At 42.3% G+C, this 13,104-nt stretch overlaps 4 protein-coding genes across 11 annotated transcripts in view; 2 read left to right on the top strand and 2 right to left on the bottom strand.

The window, feature by feature from the left end:
* The window catches only part of irs2a (insulin receptor substrate 2a), a 374,597-nt gene that overhangs the window by 283,783 nt on the left and 77,710 nt on the right, over window positions 1-13,104 (top strand). The gene's annotated exons all lie outside the window — the stretch shown is intronic.
* Window positions 311-1,406, top strand: LOC132839071 (serine/threonine-protein kinase pim-3-like). The gene is made up of 4 exons (XM_060859849.1): window positions 311-331; window positions 559-937; window positions 1,046-1,189; window positions 1,318-1,406. The coding sequence occupies exons 1-4, from the start codon at window positions 311-313 to the stop codon at window positions 1,404-1,406; spliced, it is 633 nt and encodes a 210-aa protein (XP_060715832.1).
* LOC132839070 (tigger transposable element-derived protein 1-like) lies at window positions 2,223-3,767 on the bottom strand. The gene has a single exon (XM_060859847.1). The coding sequence runs from the start codon at window positions 3,765-3,767 to the stop codon at window positions 2,223-2,225; it is 1,545 nt and encodes a 514-aa protein (XP_060715830.1).
* The window catches only part of LOC132839751 (mitogen-activated protein kinase kinase kinase kinase 4-like), a 53,235-nt gene continuing 46,319 nt past the window's right edge, over window positions 6,189-13,104 (bottom strand). For 5 of the 8 annotated variants that reach the window (XM_060860891.1, XM_060860889.1, XM_060860890.1 and 2 more), the window contains 14 exons: window positions 12,926-13,059; window positions 12,737-12,834; window positions 12,461-12,630; window positions 12,234-12,351; window positions 11,741-11,980; window positions 10,696-10,813; window positions 9,731-9,901; window positions 8,981-9,124; window positions 8,710-8,844; window positions 8,520-8,620; window positions 8,272-8,421; window positions 7,956-8,115; window positions 7,633-7,772; window positions 6,189-7,005 (listed from right to left, as the gene is read on the bottom strand). In XM_060860891.1, the coding sequence (XP_060716874.1) occupies window positions 6,922-7,005; window positions 7,633-7,772; window positions 7,956-8,115; window positions 8,272-8,421; window positions 8,520-8,620; window positions 8,710-8,844; window positions 8,981-9,124; window positions 9,731-9,901; window positions 10,696-10,813; window positions 11,741-11,980; window positions 12,234-12,351; window positions 12,461-12,630; window positions 12,737-12,834; window positions 12,926-13,059 (1,963 nt within the window). In that variant the 3' untranslated portion in view covers window positions 6,189-6,921. The remainder of the gene's footprint in view (window positions 7,006-7,632; window positions 7,773-7,955; window positions 8,116-8,271; window positions 8,422-8,519; window positions 8,621-8,709; window positions 8,845-8,980; window positions 9,125-9,730; window positions 9,902-10,695; window positions 10,814-11,740; window positions 11,981-12,233; window positions 12,352-12,460; window positions 12,631-12,736; window positions 12,835-12,925; window positions 13,060-13,104) is intronic. The other 3 variants (XM_060860894.1, XM_060860896.1, XM_060860897.1) reach the window with 1 other exon arrangement.

The following is a 13,104-nucleotide window of genomic DNA, read 5'->3' as shown; positions in this document are numbered from 1 at the left end:
ATGTTGTCATGTGCGCCAGCTTGTGGCTTGTTTAGATGTTCTGGTGTTACAACGGTGTTTAAACGGACAAAAAAGATTTCAACAAATCTCTCATTAATAGCTGGACACCGAAAAGTGATTTAGCATTTCATGTTATAAAAATTAAGAAACGCTAAATCAGATAAGTTCTAACTAAAAGCAGCTAATTACATGTTTTATAAATGAATTTCCTGAAATGAAAGTCCTTTTCTACAGAAACTACTTGATGATAGCAATGTGGCTAATGATGTCTCCCTTTTTGCAGGTGGCAATTAAGTGTGTTCTTAAGGAAATGTTGGACTATATAACCCTTGTAAGTGAACTCACTTTACTTTTGTGTTACTTTTTAATTTCCTTTATTATGAATCTCATAAATAGGGAAAGTAACGATACATAAACAAAGTGCTTAAATGTGTAAATGATGCCTTAAAGTTTTGTGGAATGCTAAATGCTGAACGCAGAACATGGTGGCTTTTATTAAATAAGATAATAATAAGGTGTCCTAAGTTTCGATGCTAACCATGTCCACTCTGTTTTCAGCCTGGTAGCAATGACATTCTTCCTCTAGAGGTGGCACTGTTGAACCTTGTGTGCAAGCCACCTCGCTGCCCTTATGTTATAAGTCTGTTGGACTGGTTTGAGACGCCCGCAGACGTGATCTACATCCTGGAGCGGCCTGATAACTGCACTGACCTCTATAAGTACTGTCAAAAATTACAGTTCAGAATGCCTGAAGCTCATGTTAAACAAATCATGCGGCAAGTAGCTCAGGCTACATGTCACTGCAAGGACCGTGGTGTCTTCCACAGAGACATTCAATTAAGCAACGTTCTCCTCAACACCCAGACCTTGGAAGTAAAGCTAACTGATTTTGGCCTTGGTTGCCTGCGTCAGGGCTTCCTTTGTTCAGATTGTAGAGGTAACTGCACTTCAGGGATGAATGGATTTGATAGGAATTCAGTGGTGGATCATTTTTTGCAATCTTAATGACGATACTCTTTATCTGTCTTACGTTCAACCAATGCAGTTATCTACCCAACAAGATGGATCTCTCTTAACGAGAGCATGCAGGAATTAAGCATTGTCAGGCAGCTGGGTTATTTCTTACATTGCCTGACAGGTGGAAAATGGTGTCCTGGCAAGCTGATATTTTCCAAGAATCTGTCTGAAGGTAGGAAAACACAGAAGCTTCATTTTTCCATAGTAAAATGGCTAGAATTCAATTAATCAATGAATCGAAAAAAATCAATTAGATAGCTACCAAGTTTCTCTTTTAACCAATTTCATTACTGCACACAGCATGCTGCAGTCTCATAAAATGGTGTTTGGATGAGGACCCTGGAAAACGGCCAACCCTCGAGCAGCTCCTCACTCATGAATGGTTCTGATGCCAGGTTAGTGGTTATCTGAAGTTATCTCAATACAATAAAGTCAATGTGAACAGAAGTATAGACCTAAATAATAAAGAGCTAAGTAATGTTTTTTAATCTTTCGTGATGTATTGCACGTATCAGGGTTGAGTTCTGCAAAAACAGATTGCTGTGCTAACTGACAAAGAAGTCACTTAGCTGGTCTAGATCACTAGATGTACTAGCTAACTTTAGACCTATCTCCAGACTGCCCTTTCTTTCTAAGGTCTTAGAAAAAATTGTCTATATACAATTGAAATCACTTCTGGATGAAAATGACATCCTGGAGGTTTTCCAGTCTGGCTTTAAAACACAGCATAGCACAAAGTCAGCCTTGTTAAGGGTTTTTAATGACATATTCATTGCGTCTGATGCTGGTGATTTGGTAGGTGGTTTAGGCCCTACTTCACAAATAGAACTTATTCTGTGGGTCTACATGGTCTAGAATCCTCCACTGCTCCCTTGTAATACGGGGTTCCACAGGTCTCGGTTTTGGGGCCATTACTCTTTTCGCTTTATCTACATCCTTAGACACCATGGGATTTCCTTCCACTGTTATGCAGATGATACCCAAATCTACATACAGTGATCCCTCGTTTATCGCGGTTAATGGGGACCGGAACCCCTCGTGATAGGTGAAAATCCGCGAAGTAGGAGTGCCCCCCCCTAGGAATTTCCGCATATGTGTGTGTGGGTGCCAGAATGTTTAAAATATGTATATTTATACTTTATATATATATTTTACTTAAATCTTTTTAATTATAAAACCTTAATATTACACATTAAAACTTAATATTATACATGGTCAACATTTGCTTCTGAGAGAGGCAAAGAGGCTGGTGGTGGCAGAGAAGAGGCTCCCACTCCACTCGTAGAGGCTTCAGGTTCACTCGGCGCTGATGGTGTAGCTGGGGTTTTTAACTTGGAGAAGAACATGGTGATGGGTAGTTGCTTTCGTTGTTTTTTCTTTTGCTGCAAAATGCCCTTGTACAAGGACATAACCCCGTCAACACTGTTGCTAAACTCGACAGCTCGAACCACATTATCGTCGATGTCTTGTGCAAATCGTTGCATTGCCCTTGCCATGTTGCACAATTGTTGCAGGTTCTCCAGGGTAAGGCCACGCTCTTCAATTTCTTCGTCTTGCTCTTCTTCGCTTTCTTCTTCACTTGCAGACTTTGTCATCTCAAGGAGGTCTTCATCTGTCAGTTGGTCCGAGTGGGCATCGATAAGGCCGTTGACGTCTTCTTCCGTCATGTCGACGAATCCTTCATCCCTGATGATGCGAGCCATCCTCACCGCCTTCTCCACCGCCGAGTGATGAACTTCGTCAGGAGTGAAGCCTGCATAGTCATGCACCACGTTAGGCCATAATTTCTTCCAGCAAGAATTTATGGTCTCAGTTTTCATGTCCTTCAATGCTTGCTGGATATTAGTCAAGCATGATGCAAGGGTGTAGTTACGCCAGTACCTTTTCAAGGTGAAGCCTTCGTCGTCATCGTCAACTGCCGCGATGAGGCCCTCCATCGTGGAACGAGTGTAGAGTGCCTTAAAGGCACGAATGACACCTTGATCCATCGGCTGAATTAGAGATGTGGTGTTAGGGGGCAGAAACTCGATCTGAGCCCCATCATATTGCAGGTCTGTTGCATGGTCTACTGCACAGTCCACCAAGAGAAGGACCTTAAAAGGGAGGCCCTTCTGAGCCAGATACAGCTTCACCTGGGGAATGAAGCAATGGAGGAACCATTCGAGGGTCAGGGCTTTCGTTATCCAGGCCTTAGAGTTATGCATCCAATACACGGGGAGCAGAGCCTTATTTTTGTTTTTTAAGGCCCGTGGATTTTTGGCCTTATAAATAAGGCCTGGTTTAAGCATTAAGCCTGCAGCATTGCCACACATGATGAGAGTGACACGGTCCTTGTGGGCCTTGAAGCCTGGCCTCTTCACTTCATCCTTGAAGAGGAATGTACGAGAAGGCATCCTCTTCCAAAAGAGGCCTGTCTCGTCCATGTTAAAAACTTGCTCAGGGAGGTAGCCGCCATCACTGATGAGCTTAGGAAACTCATCCTCCACGTAATGACGAGCAGCATCGGTGTCGGCAGAGGCAGCATCACCATACAAAGGAACGCTTTTGAGGTCGTATCTCTTTTGAAATTTATCGAACCAGCCTTTGCTGGCTATAAAGCCTCGTCCTCGAGGAGGCGAATCACTCGTGGCAGATCTAGTACTGGCTTGAGGTTCGTCAGGATCGTCTTTAGCTGCTTCTTCAGCATCTCCTTTGTCGTCATCATCGGGCAAGGTTTGATCATAGAGAGATTTGGCCTTTGTCCTGATCATATTAGTGTCCAAACTCACGTTTTTTATCCTGCAATCATCAACCCACAAGGCTAATGCAGCTTCCATTTTCACAATTCTCTAATTACGCGGAGTTACCACACGTTTCGCTTCTTTATTGAAACTTATTGCAGCGGTTTTGCGGATGTTATCTTCGTCTTTTTTGATGTAGCGCACTGTCGATTCATTCACTCCATAATGGCATGCCACCGCGGCATAACTTCTGCCCTGTTTTAACATATCTAAAAGTTTGACCTTTTCAATTATGGTCATAATCTTCCTCTTCGGCTCACTACTGGAATCTTTTGCAAGTGCATGGCGCTTAGGAGGCATTGTAAGTGCTTAACAAAAACACAATAAGCGACAACGAGAGTGGCGAGATACAGTACAACAAGGGAAGAAGCTGGGAGAGGATGCAATGATGCGCAGCCAATCAGCTCAGATCTCACGCCAGGAGCCAATCACGTGCCTTGTCTGAGTGCCCGTAGGTATGTACAAAGCCTCTGAGAGAGTTTCTCTCCTTGTCTGGCATCCTGGGAAACAGTTGATATTTTTATTTTTCGATTAATAATCTTTAAAAAATCACCGATGCACTGAGGCCGCGAAACTTGAACCGCGAAGTGGCGAGGGATTATTGTACCTGTAAAGCGAAAGGAGGGTTCCTCCATTACACATCTCCTTTTATGTATTGACATTAATGCTTGGATGGCAGTGAAATTTCTCCATGTTAATAATAAGACAGAGGTGAGGTTGTTTGGTCCAAGTGGCTCCTGTGAGTCTCCCCCTGTTGACCTGGGTCCCATGGCATCCTATGTTAGACCTGTGATAACTAATTTAGGCTTTAAAATGGATGTTAATCTTAAATTGGATAGCCAAATTACAGCAGTGGTGAAGTCCAGCTTTTTTCACCAAAGGCGCCTGGCAAAAATAAAACCTTGTGTCCAGGCAACAATTTGAGACGGTAATCCATGCCTTTATTAAATCTCGGCTGGATTACTGTAACACACTCTATATTGGTCTTAGCCAGTCTTCTCTGTCTCACGTTCAATTAGTCCAAAATGCTGCTGCATGTCTTTTGACTGGTGCAAGGAAATATGACCATATAACACCAATTATGGCCTCACTTTGGCTGCCGGTGTATTATAGGGTTCAGTTTAAAGTGCTATTATTTGTTTTTAAATCTTTAAATGGTCAGACCCCGACATATCTTACTGAACTACTTCACCCATACGTTCCTGCCCGTTTGCTTAGGTCAGCTGGTCAAATGCTTCTTGACAACATATTTCTATTCCCTGGTTTTTGTTAATTCTGAATTATTACTTTTATTATATTATTTTGTTACTATTTAATTATTTTATTATCTGTATTTTATGATGTATAGTACTTTGTGTTCAGCTTTGGCTGTGTTAAAGTGCTTTATATTTAAAGTAATATTAAGTGTAAATGAATTTTTTTCAAAATGTTTAGGTTGTAATACGTTACATGTAAATGTGACGTGATAATATTTAGTATATTTAACTGAGATATGTCTATTTTGTTCTACTAGCTATTCAAAAGGGAAAAAACAGAAAAGAAAATGCAGCTAAGGTTGGTGAGAATCTCTTCAGTATCTTTATATCGGTGTCAAAATGTCAGCAAGGTCATGAAGCAATAATATGCTTGGCTTTGTGTGTAACACCTATGTCTCACTGCCTGTGTGTCATATTTTGCATATTACCAGGTCAGCGTAACAGATTCAACATCAAACTGTGCAAGGTGCAGCTAAAGGGAAAACCACTTGACCTGGTTTGGGGTTTGTGACAAACCCTATAGAGTAAGCAATACAGAGGATCAATTGAACCCAGCGGAAACAAGATGGAAGAGTGGAGACAACCATCATGAAGCCTCAGTATGCGCATAAGTGCTGTCCTGTTAAATAAAATAAGTGCACAGTTTAGGCTAAGTGAGACCCACTCAGCCAACACTAGGTTTGGTGAAAGGCTACACGGTTTGGGAGCTTTGTTCTACATCCGGAATACTTTGGTGTTGTGCACTTTTAAAATTCTTTATTATCATTATTATTATTATTATTATTATTATTATTATTATATGTGATGCAGATTTCTTAATTTTCTGTACATTTTGCTGTCAATTGGATGAACTCAAAACAATTTAGCAATTTTCACTCAGTCCATTTTTTTTTGGGAAATCACCAACATATCGTCTAATCATATTAGAAGGAGAAAAACCTACAGGAGTTATGACCAAGCATTTAATATTGTTTGCACCAAACCTTTCACCACCTCATCAGTATGAGTTAACCTGGCTTATTTATTCAAGCCGAGGGAATGTCGGATGCTGCGAGACTGAAGCGTGCATGTGTGATTTTTGGTATTGGAAGCATCTTTGATTTTATTAAATCATCTGGACACAAGACAAGCACAATGGGAAGGAAACTAAGAATTTATTTATCAAGTGCAATGCTTAAAAAATAAAAACACTCAATGTACTGTATATGAAACATTGTCGCAAGTTCATCAGCATAAAATCTCAATGCACTAAAGTCAATGTTGTTAAAAACGCCGGTGAGTAATAATCCCCCAAAGTAACCCGGACTACCACAATAATACAGTATGAACGATGTTTTGGCAGTTGACAAATTCACAGGAAAAAAAAAAAAAAGCAGAGCTCCTTCAGATCACCTGCTGCCATGAAGCCCCACCCCTGCGGGGGGAAGAGAGAGAGAGATAGAGAGAGAGAGAGTGAGAGAGAGATAGAGAGAGGGGCAACATGCACGCTCCCTTCGCAGAGTTCTGCACAAATACATTTACATTAACTGTATTAGTAACTGTTCATGCGTTTAGATTCCTCCATGTCTCAAAGTGTTGAAAAAAGGAGCCCCTGAATGTTAAAAGTGTTACAGATCTCCGGTAAAAGTCTTTAATCGCATTTTAGACTTCCAGCCTCCACAGACGGCAGGCTGCAGGGGTCACGGTCACTCCCTTCAACAAGTCTGCTCATGTTTCTGCATCCACAGGTCACAGCTATTAAAAGAGTGCTGATGCTGCTTTAATGGCACACGGGACCCAAGAAGACATTTCAGCTTGAGGCTGATTATCTTATATCAACGCCGGCTTGTCAGTGGTTTCAGAAATGGTGAGTTCTGTAGTCAGAGGCTTTACCAGCTGAGCAGATTGCTGCGGCCCAGGGTCATGAAGTAGACCTGACTCGCGCCTCCTTGACGTACAGAAGCGAAGAAAACCTGCAGGAGAAACGACATTAGCGAAGTCAGAATCCGACCGACGTCCGCTGGCTCTGCGAGGGTTACTGCTAGTGATGAGCAGTCTTACAGCTAAGCACTCAAATACAGACAAAGTAATGAATTATTCTAGATTCCAAATGAATAGTGAGAAGTGTAATGCAATATTAATTTCTTTTTCACGCTAAATGGAAAGAAACTAATGGGTTTATATCGAATAAATTGAATATTAGCCCATTAAGAAGCCTGTAACATTACAGCAGCAGAGACAGTAAGAACATTAGCAGTAGTGTTTCCTCTGGGAAAATCGTACACACACACACACAGAGACAGAGAAAGAGAGAGAGAGAGAGAGAGAGAGAGAGAGAGACAGACAGAGACACAGATGAGAGAGAGAGAGAGAGACAGACAGACGAGAGAAACAGAGAGACAGACGAGAGAAACAGACAGAGAGACAGACAGAGAGAGGCTCATGAAGTGTTTTACATTCTTCTTTTTATACAACACTATACACTCAGTAGAAATAGAACAGAGTTGCAAACAAGACAAATCCATAAAGGATTAAATGATTAGAATAAAGTAACATTTTGTCCTAACCTGTAGCCTGTAATTATATAGATAACATCTCACCTTGTCATTCCTCTCGCACAAGAATTTAAGCCTCTGCGCCCTTTTGTGCATGAACACACCATCCAGATGTCCCGTCTCGACCGAGCGGATCTCTATGGCTTTCTCTCCCCAGCCCATGATCTGATTAGAGCGGATATATGCTGCAGAGTAACAGAGAGAGGGATCATGTAGACGTGCAGAATAAACACACAGTGCTACATCTGACTCGTGCTGTTAATTCTATCTTTATTAATTACAGGGGTTATCAGAGACTGAGGCAAACACTACATGCTTTCTGCTCTAATCTACACTGTTATGATGGCGTGTGATCGTGTTCCACGTACCCACAGAAGTGGGCATCTCTCCCCACTGTAACACCACGTCTTTGGTGATGCGCCCGTACGTGTTCACGTAGACGCCTTCATCCTCATAGCAGACCAACAGCTCGATGCCGTCCGTGTTGGGAAGGATGATGATGGCGTGTGACTGGATGCTGGTCTGAATCTATCAGGTTAAAAAAAAAAAAAAAGATCCAAGTTAATAAGATACATCAACGTCAGGGTAACATTATAAAACTGTCAAACATGGGGTAGGGCTTGTCATGAGCCTCCTGGCACAGCGTCCTGTTATTGAGAACGCCGCAGTACACAAGGTACTTACATGTGTGGGTAAATAGATGTCGTACACGGCGCCCGAATCCACATCGACGGCGTGAAATCCAGAGCAGGAGCCGTAGATCACCTTCAACCTCTGACCCTCCTCGACTGTCAGGTCCACCAGCAAGGGCTTGTGGACAAGGTCTCCAAATGACTGAAGAAGAAACACGTTTGATATTTTAAAGCATGTACGGGACATTTTTATTTAGCGTTTCAGAATTTCTGTAATGAGTGTTTTTACTTCGAACTCACCTTAAAGGCCATGAATTTATGATACGGCTTCGGTGCCCATGCGTAGACCTCCACGGCGTTTTTCAAGGCTAGCACCAAGAACTTGATTCTTTCATATTTCACTGGGAGGGAAAACATTTCAAATTTATTTTTATTACTTTTAAAACTCATGATAACTGCTTAGTCCAGGAACCTTGACACAGACACATACCGACTTTGTAGTGCACACAGCCCTCCAGCTCCCCCACTGTAGTCCACCCCTGCTTTTTCTCCACCTCTGGGTCATTGTGTAGGATCTTGTTCCTCAGCCAGGACAGATAATACACTCGCAGCTTGTTCTTTTTTCCTAACATCAAACAAATGCATTAACGCTAAAGCAAGTTAAAATCAGCTCTTAAATGAACTTCTAAACCACAAGAACTAACGTCTACTTCTTGGCCTACGTAAAACAGATACATATCCTTCCAGGCTCTGTATCTTACCTGATATTGTGACCAGGACATTGAGGCCCTCGAGGACATCCATTTGCTGAAATCGGCGCCGGTTGATCAGGGGGTAAACTTTTCCCTGCCCACTGCGGTCCAGAAGCAAAAGACCACTTTCTGTCCCCACCAATAAGTTCACACCTACAGAGGGAGGACAGGAAGTTTAACCAGAACTAGCATTAATAAACTACTATAGTAACAAACATAATTCAGATCCTGCTCATTATATGAACAAATATCCAATGAAGTCATCATATAACTGACCAGTCCTGAGCTCAGCTATCCGATATAGACAAATGGATGAAGCTAGTCGCTCAAATGTTTATTGCTATAGTTGCTTTGAATCCTCCAGAGTGTCTGTAAACACCACTGCATGTGTGATAGCTGTGTATATTTACACCTTATCTTCCTTTTCGAATCCTTTTTCTCTGTTCAAACTTGTTTGTAAGTCACTGGTAATATGAGCCGGCTTTGACTAATTATGGGTTACGGAGAAACAAACAAAAGCTATAACTGATACTTCAGCAAACTCTTGAGCTAATTATCCGCGAGGCTTCTTTTGTAATCTGCAGAGAATCATCTTTTGAATGTGTTTAATTTTCAGTCTAACGTACGCTTTCGACGTGTTGTTTACGTTTATTTGTGGTAGCTTTTTAACTTCAGCCTTCATCGTACAGAGATAGTAAACAAGCACGATCGATTATTCACATATTGCATAGGAATTAGTCAAAGCGGTCAGTTACGTACCCCAGAGTGCAGCACACAGGATCTCGGAATTGAACCTCTTCTTGTACTTGCGGATCTCGGGCGTGTCGCTCTGGGGCCGAGTGTTCACTGGGTTCACGTTAACCACCGAGCCTTTCCGCATGGGGTCTGGCCTCAACGCTTCATGTAGCCGACTGTCATTCCCGATGACGGCTGCACAACAAAACCAGTCATCATCTGCTTTACCTGATCTGTGTTCATGTGTGATGTATGTAGCATTCATCTCCTAGGATAATTCTACTGTATTAAAGGTGGGGTCTCCGTTGTTTGAGAAATGCCTCAGAAAATTGCGTTGGGCCGGCAAACAAAACAAAAAAACAAAACTAACGTGTAGCCAATGAGCAGAAGAGGGCGTGTCTTGTCAATATAGCCGGAGAGAGTGTTCAGTGCGCATGTGTGACATTAGCAGAAAGCGGGTTTAAGATTGACATGGAGGATAAACACAAAGAAAGAAAGCGAAGAAACGACTTTACTTAAGACGCCGAGGCGCTTTTTTCCTTCTCGATAGGTGAGTAACGTTGGTTTTGCTTTGTTACACAGAACTAATATATGTCGTCCTTTGAATGATTATGCTTGTGTGTCATTTTTGCTTGTTTGTTTATCTGCAATCGTATTGTTCTTCCCTTCAGCTATGATAAAGACACATCTCTTTCTATTAGTTGCCTGGGTTATGTATGTATGTGTGGGCGGAGCTATCAATATAGGGGCGGGACCCATTTGGGTTAGGGTGCGTTTGTTTTGGTGATTTCAAATGTCAACATTGGCTTTCAAACAACAGAGACACCACCTTTAAATGTTTACAGGTTTGCAAATAAAACTTAAAGCAACACTGGTGCATTACACATGGCCCGATAGAATGCAAATAAGATGCAGATCCTTGTGCTTAATTTTACTGTAATTGTTACACTATTATACTTAGGCAGTATTAGGTACATTTTGGGACTTACCCATGTTGTTGAGAGAGCTGCCGGTGGAGGGGGATATTTGTAGAAGGCGAGGGTCAATAAAAGGGGTGAAGGAAGAAGAGGACTTGTGTTTTTGAAGAGAATTACTGCCTGAGAGTGTCTGTGGGAAAAGAAAAAGAAAACACATCACAAGTGAATGATAGTGACTTTATATAGCTACAAATAGCCAAGAGAATCTGGGTCTCTTGAGTCTAACACAACAATCATGCAGAAATGGAGATTTTACTTTCTCATAGCTGATGTACAGCTGAGATTAGGATTGATCTGTCCCGGCTCTCTACTGGAACCAGTTGACAAGTGATGCCTCGATAACAAAGTTATAAAGTGCAGTTTAAGGAATGTATTTAAGTCATTACTTCAGCCATAAAGATGAATTCTAAACAAAAGAAATGAAGAAAATGACATTGTAACCCCTGAAAAAGTGCCTGTTATAATGGAGACGTGCACGATGAACTTAAGAGGGTTGAAAATGAACCGATAGGTGGAGAAATAATCGGGAAAAAAGAGAAGAAGAAAAAAAAAAGAAAGGGATGACGTTAGGCTAAATTTTACTGTACAAGTGCTTCTAAGAATTTCCTTTTACTGAACCTGTGCTTTCCATGAAAAATCCAGAACAATGACTGGAGATTTTTTTGGGGGGAGAAAAATACAAAATAATAAAAATATATATATAGGACTTGTTTTTGGAAGTCTTGCAAAGGAACATTCTTCTTTTTTTCCTTTACTCTTTGGGTGATTCTCTCATAAGCCAAAACACCAGCATTTTAGACAAATGAGCAAATAAAGCTAAATTAATTCTTAAATTAAAGTGAGATTATAAAAACAGAACAAAAAGCACTAAAAACAGCTCCCTCGAGGGAAGGCAGTATCTCATACGAGCCCGTTATAGTGCTTGTGGTGCTTACAGCTCGTCCATCACCCAGCATGGATAGGAAAGGGGCGCTGATGTGAATTAGCGGTGAGTAGTGTGAATAAAGCTGAGTGAAATCTAGCCAGCAGTTCAGAGTGGTACAATGACTAAACATACCTCGCTGGCAAGCAGCCTCTCCAAGGCAGATTGGGGGGACATGGAGGGGCTGGTGTGACTGGAGGAGGGGGAGGAGGTGATGGAAGGGGAGGGGGAGTGATGGCTCTGTTGGATGAGATCAGGCAGCAGGTGAATGCGGCCTGTGAAGCCATTTCGCTCCTGGTGGCCCAGAGCAGGACCGTGACCAGGGCCAGGACCCGAACCAGGCCCGGGGACCAATCGGATTTTCTCTGCTACACTCTGGAATCAAAAACAGGCACAGCTGAGTCTATACTCCGTCGGGGAAGAAGGAGGGTGCAAGAGGGCCAGCAAAGGAAATATTCGGATTTGCATACATGTCTCAAAACTGTGCGAGTGCTGCGTGTATAAAAATAGAAAATAAAAAAAATAATCATTCAAAGCACAAACAGAAGGAATGGATGAATGATGAAACTCAAAAGACCTGAAACATTAAACAGGAAGAGAAAGAACAGGCTCGATCGGTCTCTCGTACCTGTCTGACAATTAAAGTGCCGTCTTTAGAGGGTGTGATGGCAGGGTCGCTTTCTGCTTCATCGTGAAGAATCATGGTCTCCACTGACTCGGTCTCGCCGTTGCTAACTTTTGAAGAGCTTAAGGAAAGACAAACGCATGGAGAATTTGTTCATTACAAATGTAAAAGCCCGTTCAGTGTGTAGCGTGTTAATATATGCTATTAGAAACATGACATATCGAGCACACCTCGCCCTCGAGTCCTCTGTGCCGGATGTAGACTCGTTGTCCAGCTCTTGTTCCACCTCATCCTCCTCTTCTGAATCGGAATCGTCACTAGATGAGGAGTAGTCGGTCACCTTGTGAGGAGGACGTGCTTCTTCAATTGCACGCACCTCATTGGCCAGTAGAGTGAGATCCTAAAAGTGGGATTTAAAGGCTTTATATACAGTACATATCTAGCTCAGAGGTCTAGAGTGTGATGGATTTTCAGATAACGGCATTAAACCGAGTTTAAAAACTTACAGAGGGCCTGGTTGGCCTGACAAAGTCCTTCTTCTCCTCGGATTTTTTGCCAGCAGTGTCCTGCCGTTGATGTGGTGAGCCCTCAGATTTTGAAGATGCTGCAGGAAGAAGAGAAAAATCAATGCAAGTTAAAATGTCATACTGTAAATGATGTGTTTCTATGCATTCGGGTGTAGCAGCGGCACTCACAGCGAACCCTGAACTTCTCCCCTGAGCTCTGAGAGCTAGTTTGTGAGCTGGAGTTACTGGAGCCAGAAGAGCTTCCACTGCCTGGTCTAGCCAGCTTCTCCACCCGATCCCAGAGCAGACGCGGCTCCACGTTACTAACGGGAAGACATGCGGGGAAAAGATGAATGAATAATCGGTGC

The sequence above is a fragment of the Tachysurus vachellii genome, chromosome 24 (assembly GCF_030014155.1).
Source record: "Tachysurus vachellii isolate PV-2020 chromosome 24, HZAU_Pvac_v1, whole genome shotgun sequence".
Classification (NCBI taxonomy): domain Eukaryota; kingdom Metazoa; phylum Chordata; class Actinopteri; order Siluriformes; family Bagridae; genus Tachysurus; species Tachysurus vachellii.
Note: the sequence above shows the minus strand (reverse complement) of the source record. Positions and strands in the feature narration are given on the sequence as shown.

What these genes read in the sequence shown, in the direction of transcription:
- LOC132839071 (XM_060859849.1), top strand. Translation starts at nt 311, where the DNA reads ATGTTGGACTATATAACCCTT. An exon ending in CCTTTGTTCAGATTGTAGAG is followed by an intron (nt 938 to 1,045) that starts GTAACTGCACTT and finishes CAACCAATGCAG; the next exon opens with TTATCTACCCAACAAGATGG. An exon ending in TTCCAAGAATCTGTCTGAAG is followed by an intron (nt 1,190 to 1,317) that starts GTAGGAAAACAC and finishes TACTGCACACAG; the next exon opens with CATGCTGCAGTCTCATAAAA.
- LOC132839070 (XM_060859847.1), bottom strand. Translation starts at nt 3,767, where the DNA reads ATGATCAGGACAAAGGCCAAATCTCTCTATGATCAAACCTTGCCCGAT.